The sequence below is a fragment of the Haliotis rufescens genome, unplaced genomic scaffold (genome assembly GCF_023055435.1).
Source record: "Haliotis rufescens isolate VD_foot unplaced genomic scaffold, xgHalRufe1.0.p SCAF_41, whole genome shotgun sequence".
NCBI classification, from domain to species: domain Eukaryota; kingdom Metazoa; phylum Mollusca; class Gastropoda; order Lepetellida; family Haliotidae; genus Haliotis; species Haliotis rufescens.
The window spans coordinates 3,588,966-3,605,414 of record NW_025964124.1 but is presented as its reverse complement, the minus strand read 5'-3'; the positions used below and the strand labels follow the sequence as shown (position 1 = coordinate 3,605,414).

Here is a 16,449-nt window from a genome sequence, read left to right as displayed (position 1 = left end):
CAGTGAAACAGCGCCGTATCGGGGGACGTGAAGTAGGGTTTGGTTTTAGAATGACATTGGTCAGTGCAACAGCGCCGTATCGGGGGACGTGAAGTAGGGTTTGGTTTTAGAATGACATTGGTCAGTGCAACAGCGCCGTATCGGGGGACGTGAAGTAGGGTTTGGTTTTAGAATGACATTGGTCAGTGCAACAGCGCCGTACCGGGGGACGTGAAGTAGGGTTTGGTTTTAGAATGACATTGGTCAGTGCAACAGCGCCGTACCGGGGGACGTGAAGTAGGGTTTGGTTTTAGAATGACATTGGTCAGTGCAACAGCGCCGTATCGGGGGACGTGAAGTAGGGTTTGGTTTTAGAATGACATTGGTCAGTGCAACAGCGCCGTATCGGGGGACGTGAAGTAGGGTTTGGTTTTAGAATGACATTGGTCAGTGAAACAGCGCCGTATCGGGGGACGTGAAGTAGGGTTTGGTTTTAGAATGACATTGGTCAGTGCAACAGCGCCGTATCGGGGGACGTGAAGTAGGGTTTGGTTTTAGAATGACATTGGTCAGTGCAACAGCGATGTCTGGAGATCCGACCATTGGACTACCCAAGGTACAGACTTCTACAAACACAAATACGACCCTATAGAAATTAATCCTTAAATTTGCAGCTGACAGAATGAATCGTAGTTTAGTATCAGATATGTCGAACTCCAGCTGTAACTCTTAAGGCGGACTCACACGGGTCGGCCTGTCGAATCGATATGCCGAATTCGACCGAGTCGTATCGTCTGAGTGATTAATCGAATTTGACAAAAAGGACAAATCGGCCGATCGAACCCGCATCGATTGTGTCGCGAGTGCGTACAGTCTGTTCTAGCTAATCGGCAAGTTGGATGTGGCGCGGCCAATCAAATTGCGTTTTGATGTCACGTGATATTTGTTTACACACAAGCGGGAAACATGGCTTCGTCGGCTGCGAAGAAACCACGCCTCGACTTTTCAAGAGAGGAAACCGAACGTTTTGTGGCTCACTATCTGAGTCACGAAAGCCTGTGGAATGTCTCAAGCAGTGATTATTCCAAAAGAGATAAGAGGAACGCTGCATTAACGGCGATCTGCTTGGCATTCCCGGAAAAGACACTGACGAGTGAGTACGCAGACGTGTATTATCAAATTGTTGACATTGTGATGCTGTGTACGAGAGCACTTACACCTGGTAGCATGAAAGAATAACGTGTACGATAATAATTTCCCTAAATGCACTATTCCAAATATGAGCTTTCTTTCTACCTATACTATGATAGGCGCAAAGCAATATGTCTAGCTGTTTCTGTAAATCGGGTGTGTGTGGGCGGAACCCCGCCCCCCTTGTATTTTCAACTTTCCGATTTGTCCAATTTTTCGTACAGATTTCTTCATAGCACAGGGTCTGCAACCGCTTAAATGGTATCCTACCCCAGCATGGACAGATATGCATATACCATGTAGACAATATCATTTTTTACCTGGAATTGTTAAAAATTGTTGAAACAACAACAATAATAATACTGATACGGTTCTGCATATCATGTTTCATTAAATAATGATTATAATGTTGCTTTTATGATAATATCATTAAGAATCTACTGAAATAAATTATGTGAGCTTTTCCATAAGCATACCATGAGGGATGATAGGTACATATATAGACATGGACATTTCACATACCATAAGGAATGTTTTCAAAACATACCATTTTATGAATCAAATGATTAATATATAATACTTTCTGTTGAGATTATTATGTAATATTCACTAAGATTAAGAACTAATCTGTGGAAACCATCCGCATACTACATAGACACTGCATGGAAGTTTCATCACCTGGTAATCATATTCTGGTCTCTGATTAAAGTAAGGTAGGTTTGATATCTTTTAGATGATCAAGTGACATCAAAGATTGCGAATATTCGCACATCCTACTCAAGGGAACTCAAGAAGCATCTGGCAAGCAAAACAAGTGGCTCTGCAACAGATGCTGTGTACATTCCTGTATGGGATCACTTTGAGACCTTGGATCCTTTCTTACGTCCTCATATGAGGCAGCGTGCATCTGTCAGCAACTTCACAACACAGGTACATGTGGTTTATGATGTTTAAGTTATTAATACCTAATTTTGAATTCCAACACATTCTAGAATTTTTTGTAGGAACCAATGGTATTAACTTAGTAATAGTCCATATTTAAGATTTAATACTTCAACAACTTGTTTTATGGAATGAAAACATGCATATATTTTACAATGATTACAGTATTGTTTATTTGCTTCCACAATTTACACAAAGGTGGTTATTTACAATTATCATTATGTAGACTCAGCTACATACCACATTCTTGATTGCACATCTACTCACTGGCAAAGCTAAATGCACCATACTGACACAGGTCAATTTACCATACTGACATAGGCTCAGTGTGTCCCATACTGACACAGCTCACTGTGCCATACAAGGTTAAATTTTGTCCCATTGCCAGTCAACTTGTCCATTTGTCATGAAATAGTCAGTAAATTCATCCCTGACATCTCTGGCTGATGATGAGGAAAAGTTGCCCCCTTGTCTTGATAGACGCATTGCGTGACTAACTTGTGTGGTGTCAGGTTCAACATCAGAGTGTGTACTGTAAACTCGATCTTTCTTGGTACGCAGGAAATTGTGTAAGACCACTGCAGCCATAATAGTTTTGACAGCATTGTCAGGTTTTTGTCTCATTGGCTTCTGAAATACCTGGAATCTGGTGATGAGAATGCCAAAGGCATTTTCAGACACTCTCCTTGCTCTGGACAACCTGTAATTGAAGATTCTTTTGTGTTCTGGTAGGTCACGTTGGGGAAATGGCTTCATAAGATATGTTTTCAGTGGAAAAGCTTCATCACCCACAATAACATGTGGTGTGTCCTCTTGTCTTCCTGGAAGAGGCTTTGGTGATGGTATATTAACTGTATTAGCCTCAATACACCTCAACAGATCTGAATTTGCAAAGATCCCTGCATCTCCAGCTCTCCCATTGGCACCGACATCTACAAATGTAAATTTATAGTTGGCATCAACTAGAGCAAGCATTATAATGCTGAAATAGCCCTTGTAGTTGTAAAATTGGGAACCACTATGAGCGGGAGCAGTCACTGCAAAATGTTTCCCATCCATGGCACCAAAACAGTTTGGAAATTGCCACTTGTCTTCAAAGTCAGTCACGATGCTTTTCCATTCATCTTGAGTGCTTGGCACCTGCAAAATTAGTGAAAAAGAACATGGTTGTTAAAATGATGAGATGAGATTTATGTTTAAGAAATATTTTTTATGCTATTTCAGGAATCCTCAAATAGGCTGGTTGAAGAAAGCCAGGATGAAGTTCAACTGGCCATAGAAGACAACAATACACCATCTGAAAATGAAATAACTGCTGCCCTTGCTCCGTCTAAATCACCCTTGCGAAAGACAACATCAAAACTGAACCCCCAAGATAGATTCAGAGAGGCTGTTGTGTCTTCTCTGAGTGCTCTCGTCAATAAGCCCACAGCGGACAATCCTGGAAGAAACAAACAATTTCTCTTACACTTAGGAGAAGAAATGGATGAAATTACTGACAAGAGGCTACTAAGACAGCTCAAATTGGAAATGCAGCAACTTGTGTTTAATTTTCAGCGTCAACAGGAAGAACTTAATGAACCATAAATTCTAATTCTAAAATCATGAGAGATATGCTAGAAAACTGAATAATTGTATTCATATTTTCATTTATACTATTTCATAGTTGTTTTATTGAAAATATCTGATCACAAACATTTGATGTACCTAGAATTTTAGACTCATGTAAACATGATTGTGAGACAATCTTTTAACTGGTTCAAATAATGCTATATTGTTGCCTGTTGATATGAAATTGGGATGAATGGGAAAGAGGTGTATAGGTATATTTCTATATTTAATCACGTCTGACACCTGTGTTTTGCAAAAAAACCACTTCTGAAGCATATAGCATTGACAAAGCTGTCAAAGTACTTACTGTCATTGATTTGCCAGGCTAGGTCAATGCTATGTTATATTTGTCACAATCTTTACTTATAGACTCTGCATATTAAAAGAAGTGGAAAATTCAGTTTCCTTACGTTCCCCACAGCAGCTCAGTAAGTCTCTGATCCTTTGGACCTGGATAATAGTGCCTGTAGCACTATGAGCAGTCTAATGCTTTTAATGTGCATGTCTGATAGTAATACGTTCTTTATCGATTGTATGGTAAGTATAAAGTTTTGTGTTATATGAAACAAATTGCCTTGATCGCTCCTCTAAATAGACGTAAATCTATGTATTTATTAATTGAATAATTAGATTAGTTGACACCTAACTACTGATAATTACTATCTAAGTACATCAATGTTTATAACCATTGATTTATTCACAATGATTTGGTATTATTCACTCGAGCTGTCCTCGAGGCAGGGGACATCGATGACTTTGTATTAATAATATAACTATTAGTTTTTCGCTGACATGTGTCCAGTAATGTCATGCAGACCAGCAAGTATTTAACAATTTTGTGGTTTGTTTTTCAAATTTGGGCAAAAGTGAAAATATCAGACAGTTTACAATTGTATGGCTTGGCACAAAATAGGTGAATGAGGCCTGTTGTACTTTTTCTGTACCAATTGAGTTTTCTATTCATTAGAAAAAATTAAATAAAGATGATTTTGGAAACTAAATAAATATGCATGCCAGAAACCTATGATTGTGGGTTTGAATCCCGGTTCCCTCTGCTTATGTTTCTAGGTTTGTCGGCACCATACCTGTGCTTGTAGTTTCGAATCCTGGTTCACTCCGATTATGTTTCTAGGTTTGTCAGCACCATGTCCATGCATCACTTCGGGCTTTCCTCCCACATTAAGCTGATATGCTGTGATATAACTGGAATACTGTTAAAAGCAGCGTTAAACCCAACTCACTCACTATAAATGCCTCTCAAAGAAATTATTCAGAAGTCTGTGATATTTTCAAACTTATTGTAAATATGAATGTATTCCTATTCAAATTGTTACTTATATAATTTATTCTATTTAATTTGTTGTAACAAATCTGTATTAATTAAATACATTAATAAAGCTTGTTCAAACCAATGTGAATATTTTTATTTTTATAACCAGAGCAAAATGCTGGGGATAAAGCTATTCATTGTATCGCTGTCAAACCATTTTCTTTTGCTGAGGTAGGGTAGTCAATTGGGGAGAACTGTTGTTAACATGAGTGTGTTGTGAGTATGGTTTATTTACATGGGTACATGTACACACCTTGGCATACTCTGGCTGGAGGGCTTCATAAATGCCTTGACAGACCTCTGGGACGAATGTGCATATGGTGTTGGATGGCACTCTGTACAGGTAAGACAGAGACTGGAAGTTGTCACCTATGGCGGAAAATGCAAAGAAAAAATATAATAACTGTACAAAAATTCATCAGTATCATCAGCAGTATTCAGTGAGCCTCATCAAATAATAAATACATTGGTAAAAAACTTATACATGTGTTGCTATCGTCGATGTACTCTGAAAATCCTAGTCAAAATGAGATATTTGGGACTATAACAGAACTATGAGGGAGGTGGGAAAGGTAATATGATTATTTTAAGCCTGAAGTTTGTATATTTTCCCGGTGTCAATTCAAACATTTCACGAACCACGGAAGTTGGAAGTGTTTACGCTTGGAGGGCAAGGTCGCTTGGTTAATGCTGTGATCTTATTGGTTGATCAGTACACACCTTCAGGACTCGATTGACATGTGAGGAGGTATCTTTCAGTGACATTTCCAGCGTCCGTGATTGTTAAATACGTGTTTGCAATAATCGAAAAAAATAATAAAATCATTTCAGATATTTGTATACCAAAATATACTAACCGCTAGACAGGAAACGAAGTGTAACTGCCAACTTCAATCCGGCTGGAAGGCATTCCCGCATGTTAGTGTCCTGCTTTTTTATCTTTGGCTGGACTTTTAATAACAGATGGTTAAAACTTTCTTTTCCCATGCGAAAAAAATTGTAATACGACTGTTCATCCTCAATTTCGAGTTCTTTTATCAGATTGTTGTACGCTCCCTGCATGTCGCGACGGAGAATCCAATCTTTAGTCCAACAACTTCTCTCTTTCTTCACGTTGGCATTGCCGTCTTCTTCACACAATATCGCGCAGCAGATGACTGCTGCCACGTCTGCTTCAGACATTTTGATACCATGGAAACAAATTATCGTGAGATATCATGAGATCGACACCCAATCGGCAGATCGAATCGTGTGAGTGGCAACAAATCGATTTGTCGATATTCGTTACAATCACCGAACATGTTGTACAATGTATGGAAATCGGCATGTCGTTACGACAGGCCGACCCGTGTGAGTCGCGCTTTACCCTGATGTGTCGAACCCCAGCTCTGTAGAAAAAACGCTGACGGCCATCAAGTACACTACTTTTATATCATGTTTACATTCTATTGATTTCGTATGGTTTTCATCTATTTTATTCACCTCTGTTTTGCCAGTGCACAAAACGTACTTCAAGCTCCCCGTCTAGTGCTGTGGAACTTGTTGTTGTCAATGTAATTAATAATTAATCTAGTTGTATCTTTATTTTGCGCAGACAGATCTCTACAAACGACAACGGCATTTCATGGCTTTTCGTCTCAGTGTCAGATACGACATCATGTCAGTAGACAGCAGTGTTATGTGGTGACAGGGTTACGGTGGTGGCAGTGTTATGTGGTGACAGTGTTATGGTGGTGACAGTGTTATGGTGGTGGCAGTGTTATGTGGTGACAGTGTTATGGTGGTGACAGTGTTATGGTGGTGTCAGTGTTATGGTGGTGACAGTGTTATGTGGTGACACTGTTATGGTGGTGACAGTGTTATGGTTGTGACAGTGTCATGGTTGTGACAGTGTCATTGTGGTGACAGTGTCATTGTGGTGACAGTGTTATGGTGGTGGCAGTGTTATGGTGGTGACAGTGTTATGGTGGTGATAGTGTTATGGTGGTGGCAGTGTTATGGTGGTGACAGTGTTATCGTGATGACAGTGTTATCGTGATGACAGTGTCATGGTGGTGACAGTGTTATGGTGGTAACAGTGTTATGGTGGTGGCAGTGTCATCGTGTTGACAGTGTTATGGTGGTGACAGTGTTTTTGTGGTGACAGTGTTTTGGTGGTGGCAGTGTCATCGTGGTGACAGTGTTATGGTGGTGGCAGTGTCATGGTGGTGAAAGTGTCATGGTGGTGACAGTGTCATGTGGTGGCAGTGTTATGGTGGTGGCAGTGTTATGGTGGTGGCAGTGTTATGGTGGTGACAGTGTTATGGTGGTGACAGTGTCATGGTGGTAACAGTGTTATGGTGGTGACAGTGTTATGGTGGTAACAGTGTTATGGTGGTGGCAGTGTTATGGTGGTGGCAATGTCATCGTGGTGACAGTGTTTTGGTGGTGGCAATGTCATCGTGGTGACAGTGTTATGGTAGTGACAGTGTTTTGGTGGTGACAGTGTCATCGTGGTGACAGTGTTATGGTAGTGACAGTGTTTTGGTGGTGACAGTGTCATCGTGGTGACAGTGTTATGGTGGTGACAGTGTTATGGTGGTAACAGTGTTATGGTGGTGGCAGTGTCATGGTGGTGGCAGTGTCATCGTGGTGACAGTGTTATGGTGGTGACAGTGTTATGGTGGTGACAGTGTCATTGTGGTGGCAGTGTCATGGTGGTGACAGTGTTGTGGTGGTGACAGTGTTTTGGCGTTGACAGTATCATGGTGGTGACAGTATTATGGTGGTGACGGTGTCATGGTGGTGACAGTGTCATTGTGGAGACAGTGTTATGGTGGTGGCAGTGTTATGGTGGTGGCAGTGTTATCGTGGTGACAGTGTCATGGTGGTGGCAGTGTCATCGTGGTGACAGTGTTATGGTGGTGGCAGTGTTATGTTTGTGGCAGTGTCATTGTGGTGACAGTGGTTTGGTGGTGCCAGTGTTTTGGCGTTGACAGTATCATGGTGGTGACAGTGTTATGGTGGTGACAGTGTTATGGTGGTGACAGTGTCATGGTGGTGACAGTGTCATGGTGGTGACAGTGTCATGTTGGTGACAGTGTCATGGTGGTGACAGTGTTATGGTGGTGACAGTGTCATTGTGGTGACAGTGTTATGGTGGTGGCAGTGTTATGGTGGTGGCAGTGTCATCGTGGTGACAGTGTCATGGTGGTGGCAGTGTCATTGTGGTGACAGTGTTATGGTGGTGGCAGTGTTATGTTTGTGGCAGTGTCATTGTGGTGACAGTGTTATGGTGGTGGCAGTGTCATCGTGGTGACAGTGTTATGGTGGTGGCAGTGTTATGTTTGTGGCAGTGTCATTGTGGTGACAGTGTTATGGTGGTGGCAGTGTCATCGTGGTGACAGTGTTATGGTGGTGACAGTGTTATGGTGGTGACAGTGTCATGGTGGTGACAGTGTCATGGTGTTGGCAGTGTCATGGTGGTGACGGTGGTATTGTGGACAGATGTGGTGATCGGTTTAGTGAAGTGTTAAGTTGTGAAGCAGTGTTTTGAAGCAGTGTATTGAGGCAGTGAATTGAAGCAGTGTTTTGAACCAGTGTGTGTAGGCAGTGAATATAAACAGTGTTTTGAGGCAGTGAATTGAAGCAGTGTTTTGAAGCAGTGTTTTGAGGCAGTGTTTTGAAGCAGTGTATTGAGGCAGTGAATTGAAGCAGTGTATTGAGGCAGTGAATTGAAGCAGTGTTTTGAAGCAGTGTATTGAGGCAGTGAAGTGAAGCAGTGTTCAAGAGTAATGTCGATGTAGCCGCGTGTAACTTCCTTTAATTCAGCAGGTGGCAATCAGACGAAACACATCCGTGACAGCGACTGCTTGTTCTACTACAGCGGGGACTTGAATCAATCTCGTCTGTATTGATTGAGTGTGTCCCCCTGACGCGGCACAGATGGGGAGCGCGTGATGGGGTCCCGGGGGGACCTGGAATTGGCAGAAGTAAGTTAATTCACAAAACCACAGCCACGAAGAAATCGACATTGAAATCTCCAAATGATGAAGTCTGGTTCGAGGGTCGGCTCACCTGCGGGAATACAAAAGGCGAATTTAGATTAATTCGGAATGTGTTAACGAGATACAGAATTAGGCGAGTGGGCTGAGAGCTGTGTGAACGCAAGGTGATAACAATGCCGGGCCTGCATCTGTAGGTCAAACAGGCGTCTTCGGAAGAAGAGCTACTTAATCAGCACTGCTCAAACTGCTGGAAGCACAGGGAGGCTTAACACTGTCAGACCGGAAGTAGCGGAAAGAATTACCGGCGATGTCGCAGAGACTGACGGGAATACAAAGTGTCCCCACCTCACAACCGGAACTGACTCTCCGACATTGTTATAGGAGATCAGGATCTGTCTGTTTGTCTGTGTATCTGTCTGCCTATATATGTGTGTTTTTCTGTCTGTCTGTCTGTCTATTTGTCTACATGTCTGTTTGTCTGTGTATCTGTCTGCCTATATGTGTGTGTTTTTCTGTCTGTCTGTCTGTCTATTTGTCTGCATGTCTGTTTGTCTGTGTATCTGTCTGCCTATATGTGTGTGTTTTTCTGTCTGTCTGTCTGTCTATTTGTCTACATGTCTGTTTGTCTGTGTATCTGTCTGCCTATATGTGTGTGTTTTTCTGTCTGTCTGTCTGTCTATTTGTCTGCATGTCTGTTTGTCTGTGTATCTGTCTGCCTATATGTGTGTGTTTTTCTGTCTGTCTGTCTGTCTATTTGTCTGCATGTCTGTTTGTCTGTGTATCTGTCTGCCTATATGTGTGTGTTTTTCTGTCTGTCCGTCTGCCTATTTGTCTACATGTCTGTTTGTCTGTGTATTTGTCTGCCTATATGTGTGTGTTTTTCTGTCTGTCCGTCTGTCTATTTGTCTACAGGGGGCACGGGTGGCCCAGTCGTCTAAGGCGCCCCGATTCGTTGTACAGAGTTGCGTCCCTTGGGCACGCCAGAAACCTATGATGGTGTGTTCGAATCCCGGTTCGCCCCGATTATGTTTCTAGGTTTGTCAGCACCATACACGTGCTCGTGGGTTTCACCGAAGTGGTAAACGTTTGAGACCTGCATCACTTCGGGCTTTCCTCCCACATTAGGCTGACACGCCGCGATATAACTGGAATACTGTTAAAAGCGGCGTAAAACTCATTTTACTCACTCACTCACACACTATTTGTCTACATGTCTGTTTGTGTGTGTCCGTCGGTGTCTGAATGTGTCTTCCTGTTTTGTCTGTCTGTCGGTCGGTCGGTCTCTCTGACTGTTTCTTTATGTCTTTGTCTGTCTGTGGGTCTGTCTGTCTGTTTGCCAATGTCTGACAGTGTTTGACTGTGTCTGTCTGTCTGTCTGTTTGGCTGTTACCTAGTGCATTTAGTGACAACTCTCCATTGTGCTGTGCAGGCTCTTCAGTGTATGGAGCTCCCGTTGCCTTCCCAAATACGCGGTAGACCTGTGAAGATCCGGGGTAGAATGGGTCTTCACCAACCCATGCTAGCCGTAAAAGGCGACTACACTCTTCAAAATAGGTAACGCATAGGTAGTATGTAGTTCACTGAACCTGACAACACAAACATCCGGTATATAAATTAGATATACCATATTGTAAAATGTTGCTGGCCTGATAGTCGACAAACGGTGCGTCAAAACGCAGCCATTGTCGATTTGAAATGTCTTAAACGGCTTTGTTTTCAACCTGTTCAAAACTGTCATGGATGAAAACAGTAAAGCAAAATGCACGTGCAAGTTATGGCATTCGTAACTCGTGGTAGTGGCTATAAAAAGGCTAGTATAAGCCAATAATTTGTCATTCAATTGTCAACATTTTTCAAGTTCGAAAATGCCGAGACTCAGCGCTGCCGATCGGAACATCGCCATAGTTAAACAACGGTAAACCTTTAGAATTCAAGCGTCCGTTCAACAAAGTTATCGTAGCGCTAATGTTATCGCAACTCACAGACTTTAAAATAGACTTACGACTGCCGTTGCGCTACAGTACAGTCGCCTTATGGAACGGAGTCCTGCACCACAAAGTTTACAATCACGTCACAATACCAGATGACGTAATTTGTGGAGTTATAAATTTGTCACTCTCCTACCCAGAGTTCCATGCGGCCGGCAGCCAGCCAGCATAGTACCTCTGCCACAGGCCAGCGCCATGTGACGATTCGTCACATCTTTCACAGTCCATTCAAGATGGTGCATATGCTTTTCATCCGTTTCATGTTTGACAAGTCGCAGTGATAGTAGCATATCTATATAATTATGCAAAACAATATGTTAAGCGACCCCAATTACTTGCATTAGTCCGTTCTACACTGATTTCTGAAAAAGCGCGATTGTTTACAAACAAGAGAAAAGTCCGGTCACGTGATATGCAAATTAGTCTGTGGCAGTGGTGTTATGCTGAGTCACCACTGCGCCGGAGTTCGGAGTTTTGTTCCAAGATCCATCGGCGAAACAATGCCTTGTGACGTCAGCCTAGCAACAAGGTTGCTGGGGTCATCGAGTGTGCAGAAGCTCCTCTCTGTGATCTATCATCTCCACACGCAATGTCGTTGAATGCCGCACGCAAAGCCGAGGGATGTTGAGAGCTTTCAATATTTGCTCGGGAAACTTGTTCCGACAGTACAGAAGCAAGCGTGTTGGTGTTACACAATATGTAATACGGCTGTGGATTTATTAAACGGCTGATCTCTCCACGAGTAAACGTTTGATCTCACCCAAGCGATATCTCCTGTTGGAGCCAGTTTTAAATGATCAATTTCATTCTAGCAATGATGTATAACGATGATGACGAACTACACGAGATGCAAATCACACATTTGTACACACGTTTATAAATATAATCTTCACGAGATGCAAATAATACATTTTACTCCTGATTCCTTGTATACGTATGATACGTCATTCACAGTCAATATTCTCAAACTTATTTCAGATACTCAATGCTAGTAAGAGGCCTAGGCGACTAATGGGATCGGGTGGTCAGGCTCACTGACGTGGTTGATGCATGTCATCGTATCCCAGTTGCGTGGATCAATGCTTATGATGTTCATCACTGGATTGTCTGGTCCAGATCATACAGCTGGTATATTGCTGAGTGCGACACTGTGCTCTGGTCCAGGATTCGCTTCACGTCTCCTGTGTACATCTCTGTCTGTCCCCGTGGACGTAGTCTCTGCCCGGCAGCCTTCTGTGTACATCTGTGTCTGTCCCCGTGGACGTAGTCTCTGCCCGGCAGCCTTCTGTGTACATCTGTGTCTGTCCCCGTGGACGTAGTCTGTGCCCGGCAGCCTTCTGTGTACATCTGTGTCTGTCCCCGTGGACGTAGTCTCTGCCCGGCAGTCTTCTGTGTGCATCTGTGTCTGTCCCCGTGGACGTAGTCTGTGCCCGGCAGCCTTCTGTGTACATCTGTGTCTGTCCCCGTGGACGTAGTCTCTGCCCGGCAGTCTTCTGTGTACATCTGTGTCTGTCCCTGTGGACGTAGTCTCTGCCCGGCAGTCTTCTGTGTACATCTGTGTACATCAGTGTCTCTCCCCGTGGACGTAGTCTCTGCCCGGCAGCCTTATGTGTACATCTGTGTGCATCTATGTCTGTCCCCGTGGACGTAGCCTCTGCCCGGCAGTCTTCTGTGTACATCTGTGTACATCTGTGTCTCTCCCCGTGGACGTACTCTCTGCCCGGCAGTCTTCTGTGTACATCTGTGTACATCTGTGTCTGTCCCCGTGGACGTAGTCTCTGCCCGGCAGTCTTCTGTGTACATCTGTGTCTGTCCCCGTGGACGTAGTCTCTGCCCGGCAGTCTTCTGTGTACATCTGTGTCTGTCCCCGTGGACGTAGTCTCTGCCCGGCAGCCTTCTGTGTACATCTGTGTACATCTGTGTCTGTCCCCGTGGACGTAGTCTCTGCCCGGCAGTCTTCTGTGTACATCTGTGTCTGTCCCCGTGGACGTAGTCTCTGCCCGGCAGTCTTCTGTATACATCCATGTCTGTCACCGTGGACGTAGTCTCTGCCCGGCAGCCTTCTGTGCACATCTGTGTACATCTGTGTCTGTCCCCGTGGACGTAGTCTGTGCCCGGCAGTCTTCTGTGTACATCTGTGTACATCTGTGTCTGTCCCCGTGGACGTAGTCTCTGCTCGGCAGTCTTCTGTGTACATCTGTGTCTGTCCCCGTGGACGTAGTCTCTGCCCGGCAGTCTTCTGTGTACATCTGTGTCTGTCCCCGTGGACGTAGTCTCTGCCCGGCAGTCTTCTGTGTACATCTGTGTCTGTCCCCGTGGACGTAGTCTCTGCTCGGCAGTCTTCTGTGTACATCTGTGTCTGTCCCCGTGGACGTAGTCTCTGCCCGGCAGTCTTCTGTGTACATCTGTGTCTGTCCCCGTGGACGTAGTCTCTGCTCGGCAGTCTTCTGTGTACATCTGTGTCTGTCCCCGTGGACGTAGTCTCTGCCCGGCAGTCTTCTGTGTACATCTGTGTCTGTCCCCGTGCACGTAGTCTCTGCCCGGCAGTCTTCTGTGTACATCTATGTACATCTGTGTCTGTCCCCGTGGACGTAGTCTCTGCCCGGCAGTCTTCTATGTACATCTGTGTCTGTCCCCGTGGACGTAGTCTCTGCCCGGCAGTCTTCTGTGTACATCTGTGTCTGTCCCCGTGGACGTAGTCTCTGCCCGGCAGTCTTCTGTATACATCTATGTCTGTCCCCGTGGACGTAGTCTCTGCCCGGCAGCCTTCTGTGCACATCTGTGTACATCTGTGTCTGTCCCCGTGGACGTAGTCTGTGCCCGGCAGTCTTCTGTGTACATCTGTGTCTGTCCCCGTAGACGTAGTCTCTGCCCGGCAGTCTTCTGTGTACATCTGTGTCTGTCCCCGTGGACGTAGTCTCTGCCCGGCAGTCTTCTGTGTACATCTGTGTACATCTGTTTCTGTCCCCGTGGACGTAGTCTCTGCCCGGCAGTCTTCTGTGTACATCTGTGTACATCTGTGTCTGTCCCCGTGGACGTAGTCTCTGCCCGGCAGTCTTCTGTGTACATCTGTGTACATCTGTGTCTGTCCCCGTGGACGTAGTCTCTGCCCGGCAGTCTTCTGTGTACACCTGTGTCTGTCCCCGTGGACGTAGTCTCTGCTCGGCAGTCTTCTGTGTACATCTCTGTACATCTGTGTCTGTCCCCGTGGACGTAGTCTGTGCCCGGCAGTCTTCTGTGTACATCTGTGTCTGTCCCCGTGGACGTAGTCTCTGCCCGGCAGTCTTCTGTGTACATCTATGTACATCTTTGTCTGTCCCCGTGGACGTAGTCTGTGCCCGGCAGCCTTCTGTGTACATCTGTGTACATCTTTGTCTGTCCCCGTGGACGTAGTCTGTGCCCGGCAGTCTTCTGTGTACATCTATGTACATCTTTGTCTGTCCCCGTGGACGTAGTCTGTGCCCGGCAGTCTTCTGTGTACATCTGTGTCTGTCCCCGTGGACGTAGTCTCTGCCCGGCAGTCTTCTGTGTACATCTATGTACATCTGTGTCTGTCCCCGTGGACGTAGTCTCTGCTCGGCAGTCTTCTGTGTGCATCTGTGTCTGTCCCCGTGGACGTAGTCTCTGCCCGGCAGTCTTCTGTGTACATCTGTGTACATCTGTGTCTGTCCCCGTGGACGTAGTCTCTGCCCGGCAGTCTTCTGTGTACATCTGTGTCTGTCCCCGTGGACGTAGTCTCTGCCCGGCAGTCTTCTGTGTACATCTGTGTACATCTGTGTCTGTCCCCGTGGACGTAGTCTGTGCCCGGCAGTCTTCTGTGTACATCTGTGTCTGTCCCCGTGGACGTAGTCTGTGCCCGGCAGTCTTCTGTGTACATCTGTGTCTGTCCCCGTGGACGTAGTCTCTGCCCGGCAGTCTTCTGTGTACATCTATGTACATCTGTGTCTGTTTCCGTGGACGTAGTCTCTGCCCGGCAGTCTTCTGTGTACATCTGTGTCTGTCCCCGTGGACGTAGTCTGTGCCCGGCAGTCTTCTGTGTACATCTGTGTCTGTCCCCGTGGACGTAGTCTCTGCCCGGCAGTCTTCTGTGTACATCTATGTACATCTGTGCCTGTCCCCGTGGACGTAGTCTCTGCCCGGCAGTCTTCTGTGTACATCTGTGTACATCTGTTTCTGTCCCCGTGGACGTAGTCTCTGCCCGGCAGTCTTCTGTGTACATCTGTGTCTGTCCCCGTGGACGTAGTCTCTGCCCGGCAGTCTTCTGTGTACATCTGTGTACATCTGTGTCTGTCCCCGTGGACGTAGTCTCTGCCCGGCAGTCTTCTGTGTACATCTGTGTACATCTGTGTCTGTCCCCGTGGACGTAGTCTCTGCCCGGCAGTCTTCTGTGTACACCTGTGTCTGTCCCCGTGGACGTAGTCTCTGCCCGGCAGTCTTCTGTGTACATCTCTGTACATCTGTGTCTGTCCCCGTGGACGTAGTCTGTGCCCGGCAGTCTTCTGTGTACATCTGTGTCTGTCCCCGTGGACGTAGTCTCTGCCCGGCAGTCTTCTGTGTACATCTATGTACATCTGTGTCTGTCCCCGTGGACGTAGTCTGTGCCCGGCAGTCTTCTGTGTACATCTGTGTCTGTCCCCGTCGACGTAGTCTCTGCCCGGCAGTCTTCTGTGTACATCTATGTACATCTGTGTCTGTCCCCGTGGACGTAGTCTCTGCCCGGCAGTCTTCTGTGTACATCTGTGTCTGTCCCCGTGGACGTAGTCTCTGCCCGGCAGTCTTCTGTGTACATCTGTGTACATCTGTGTCTGTCCCCGTGGACGTAGTCTCTGCCCGGCAGTCTTCTGTGTACATCTGTTTCTGTCCCCGTGGACGTAGTCTCTGCCCGGCAGTCTTCTGTGTACATCTGTGTCTGTCCCCGTGGACGTAGTCTCTGCCCGGCAGTCTTCTGTGTACATCTGTGTCTGTCCCCATGGACGTAGTCTCTGCCCGGCAGTCTTCTGTGTACATCTGTGTCTGTCCCCGTGGACGTAGTCTCTGCCCGGCAGTCTTCTGTGTACATCTGTGTACATCTGTTTCTGTCCCCGTGGATGTAATCTCTGCCCGGCAGTCTTCTGTGTACATCTGTGTACATCTGTGTCTGTCCCCGTGGACGTAGTCTCTGCCCGGCAGTCTTCTGTGTACATCTGTGTACATCTGTGTCTGTCCCCGTGGACGTAGTCTCTGCCCGGCAGTCTTCTGTGTACATCTGTGTCTGTCCCCGTGGACGTAGTCTGTGCCCGGCAGTCTTCTGTGTACATCTGTGTCTGTCCCCGTGGACGTAGTCTCTGCCCGGCAGTTTTCTGTGTACATCTGTGTCTGTCCCCGTGGACGTAGTCTCTGACCGGCATTCTTCTGTGTACATCTGTGTCTGTCCCCGTGGACG

The 16,449-nt window shown here is 45.9% G+C and overlaps 2 protein-coding genes across 6 annotated transcripts; one reads left to right on the top strand and one right to left on the bottom strand.

The window, feature by feature from the left end:
- Positions 1-829: 829 nt before the first annotated feature.
- On the top strand, positions 830-4,621 carry LOC125372520. The gene is made up of 3 exons (XM_048382825.1): positions 830-1,132; positions 1,904-2,100; positions 3,337-4,621. The coding sequence occupies exons 1-3, from the start codon at positions 946-948 to the stop codon at positions 3,697-3,699; spliced, it is 747 nt and encodes a 248-aa protein (XP_048238782.1). The 5' UTR covers positions 830-945; the 3' UTR covers positions 3,700-4,621.
- Positions 2,271-6,412, bottom strand: LOC124127934. Of its 5 annotated transcripts, none has more exons than XR_007218176.1 (4): positions 5,911-6,412; positions 5,307-5,422; positions 2,906-3,044; positions 2,271-2,711 (listed from the first exon to the last, which is right to left on the bottom strand). XR_007218176.1 is itself a non-coding variant. In XM_048382822.1 (4 exons), exons 1-4 carry the CDS (start codon positions 6,233-6,235, stop codon positions 2,633-2,635), a joined length of 867 nt encoding a protein of 288 aa, XP_048238779.1. In that variant the 5' UTR covers positions 6,236-6,412; the 3' UTR covers positions 2,271-2,632. The 5 variants fall into 5 exon arrangements, 4 of the variants coding, with proteins under 4 accessions (XP_048238779.1, XP_048238778.1, XP_048238780.1 ...); XM_048382822.1 differs by having other exon boundaries at positions 2,906-3,252; XM_048382821.1 differs by having other exon boundaries at positions 2,271-3,252.
- Between the last annotated feature and the right edge of the window lie 10,037 nt (positions 6,413-16,449).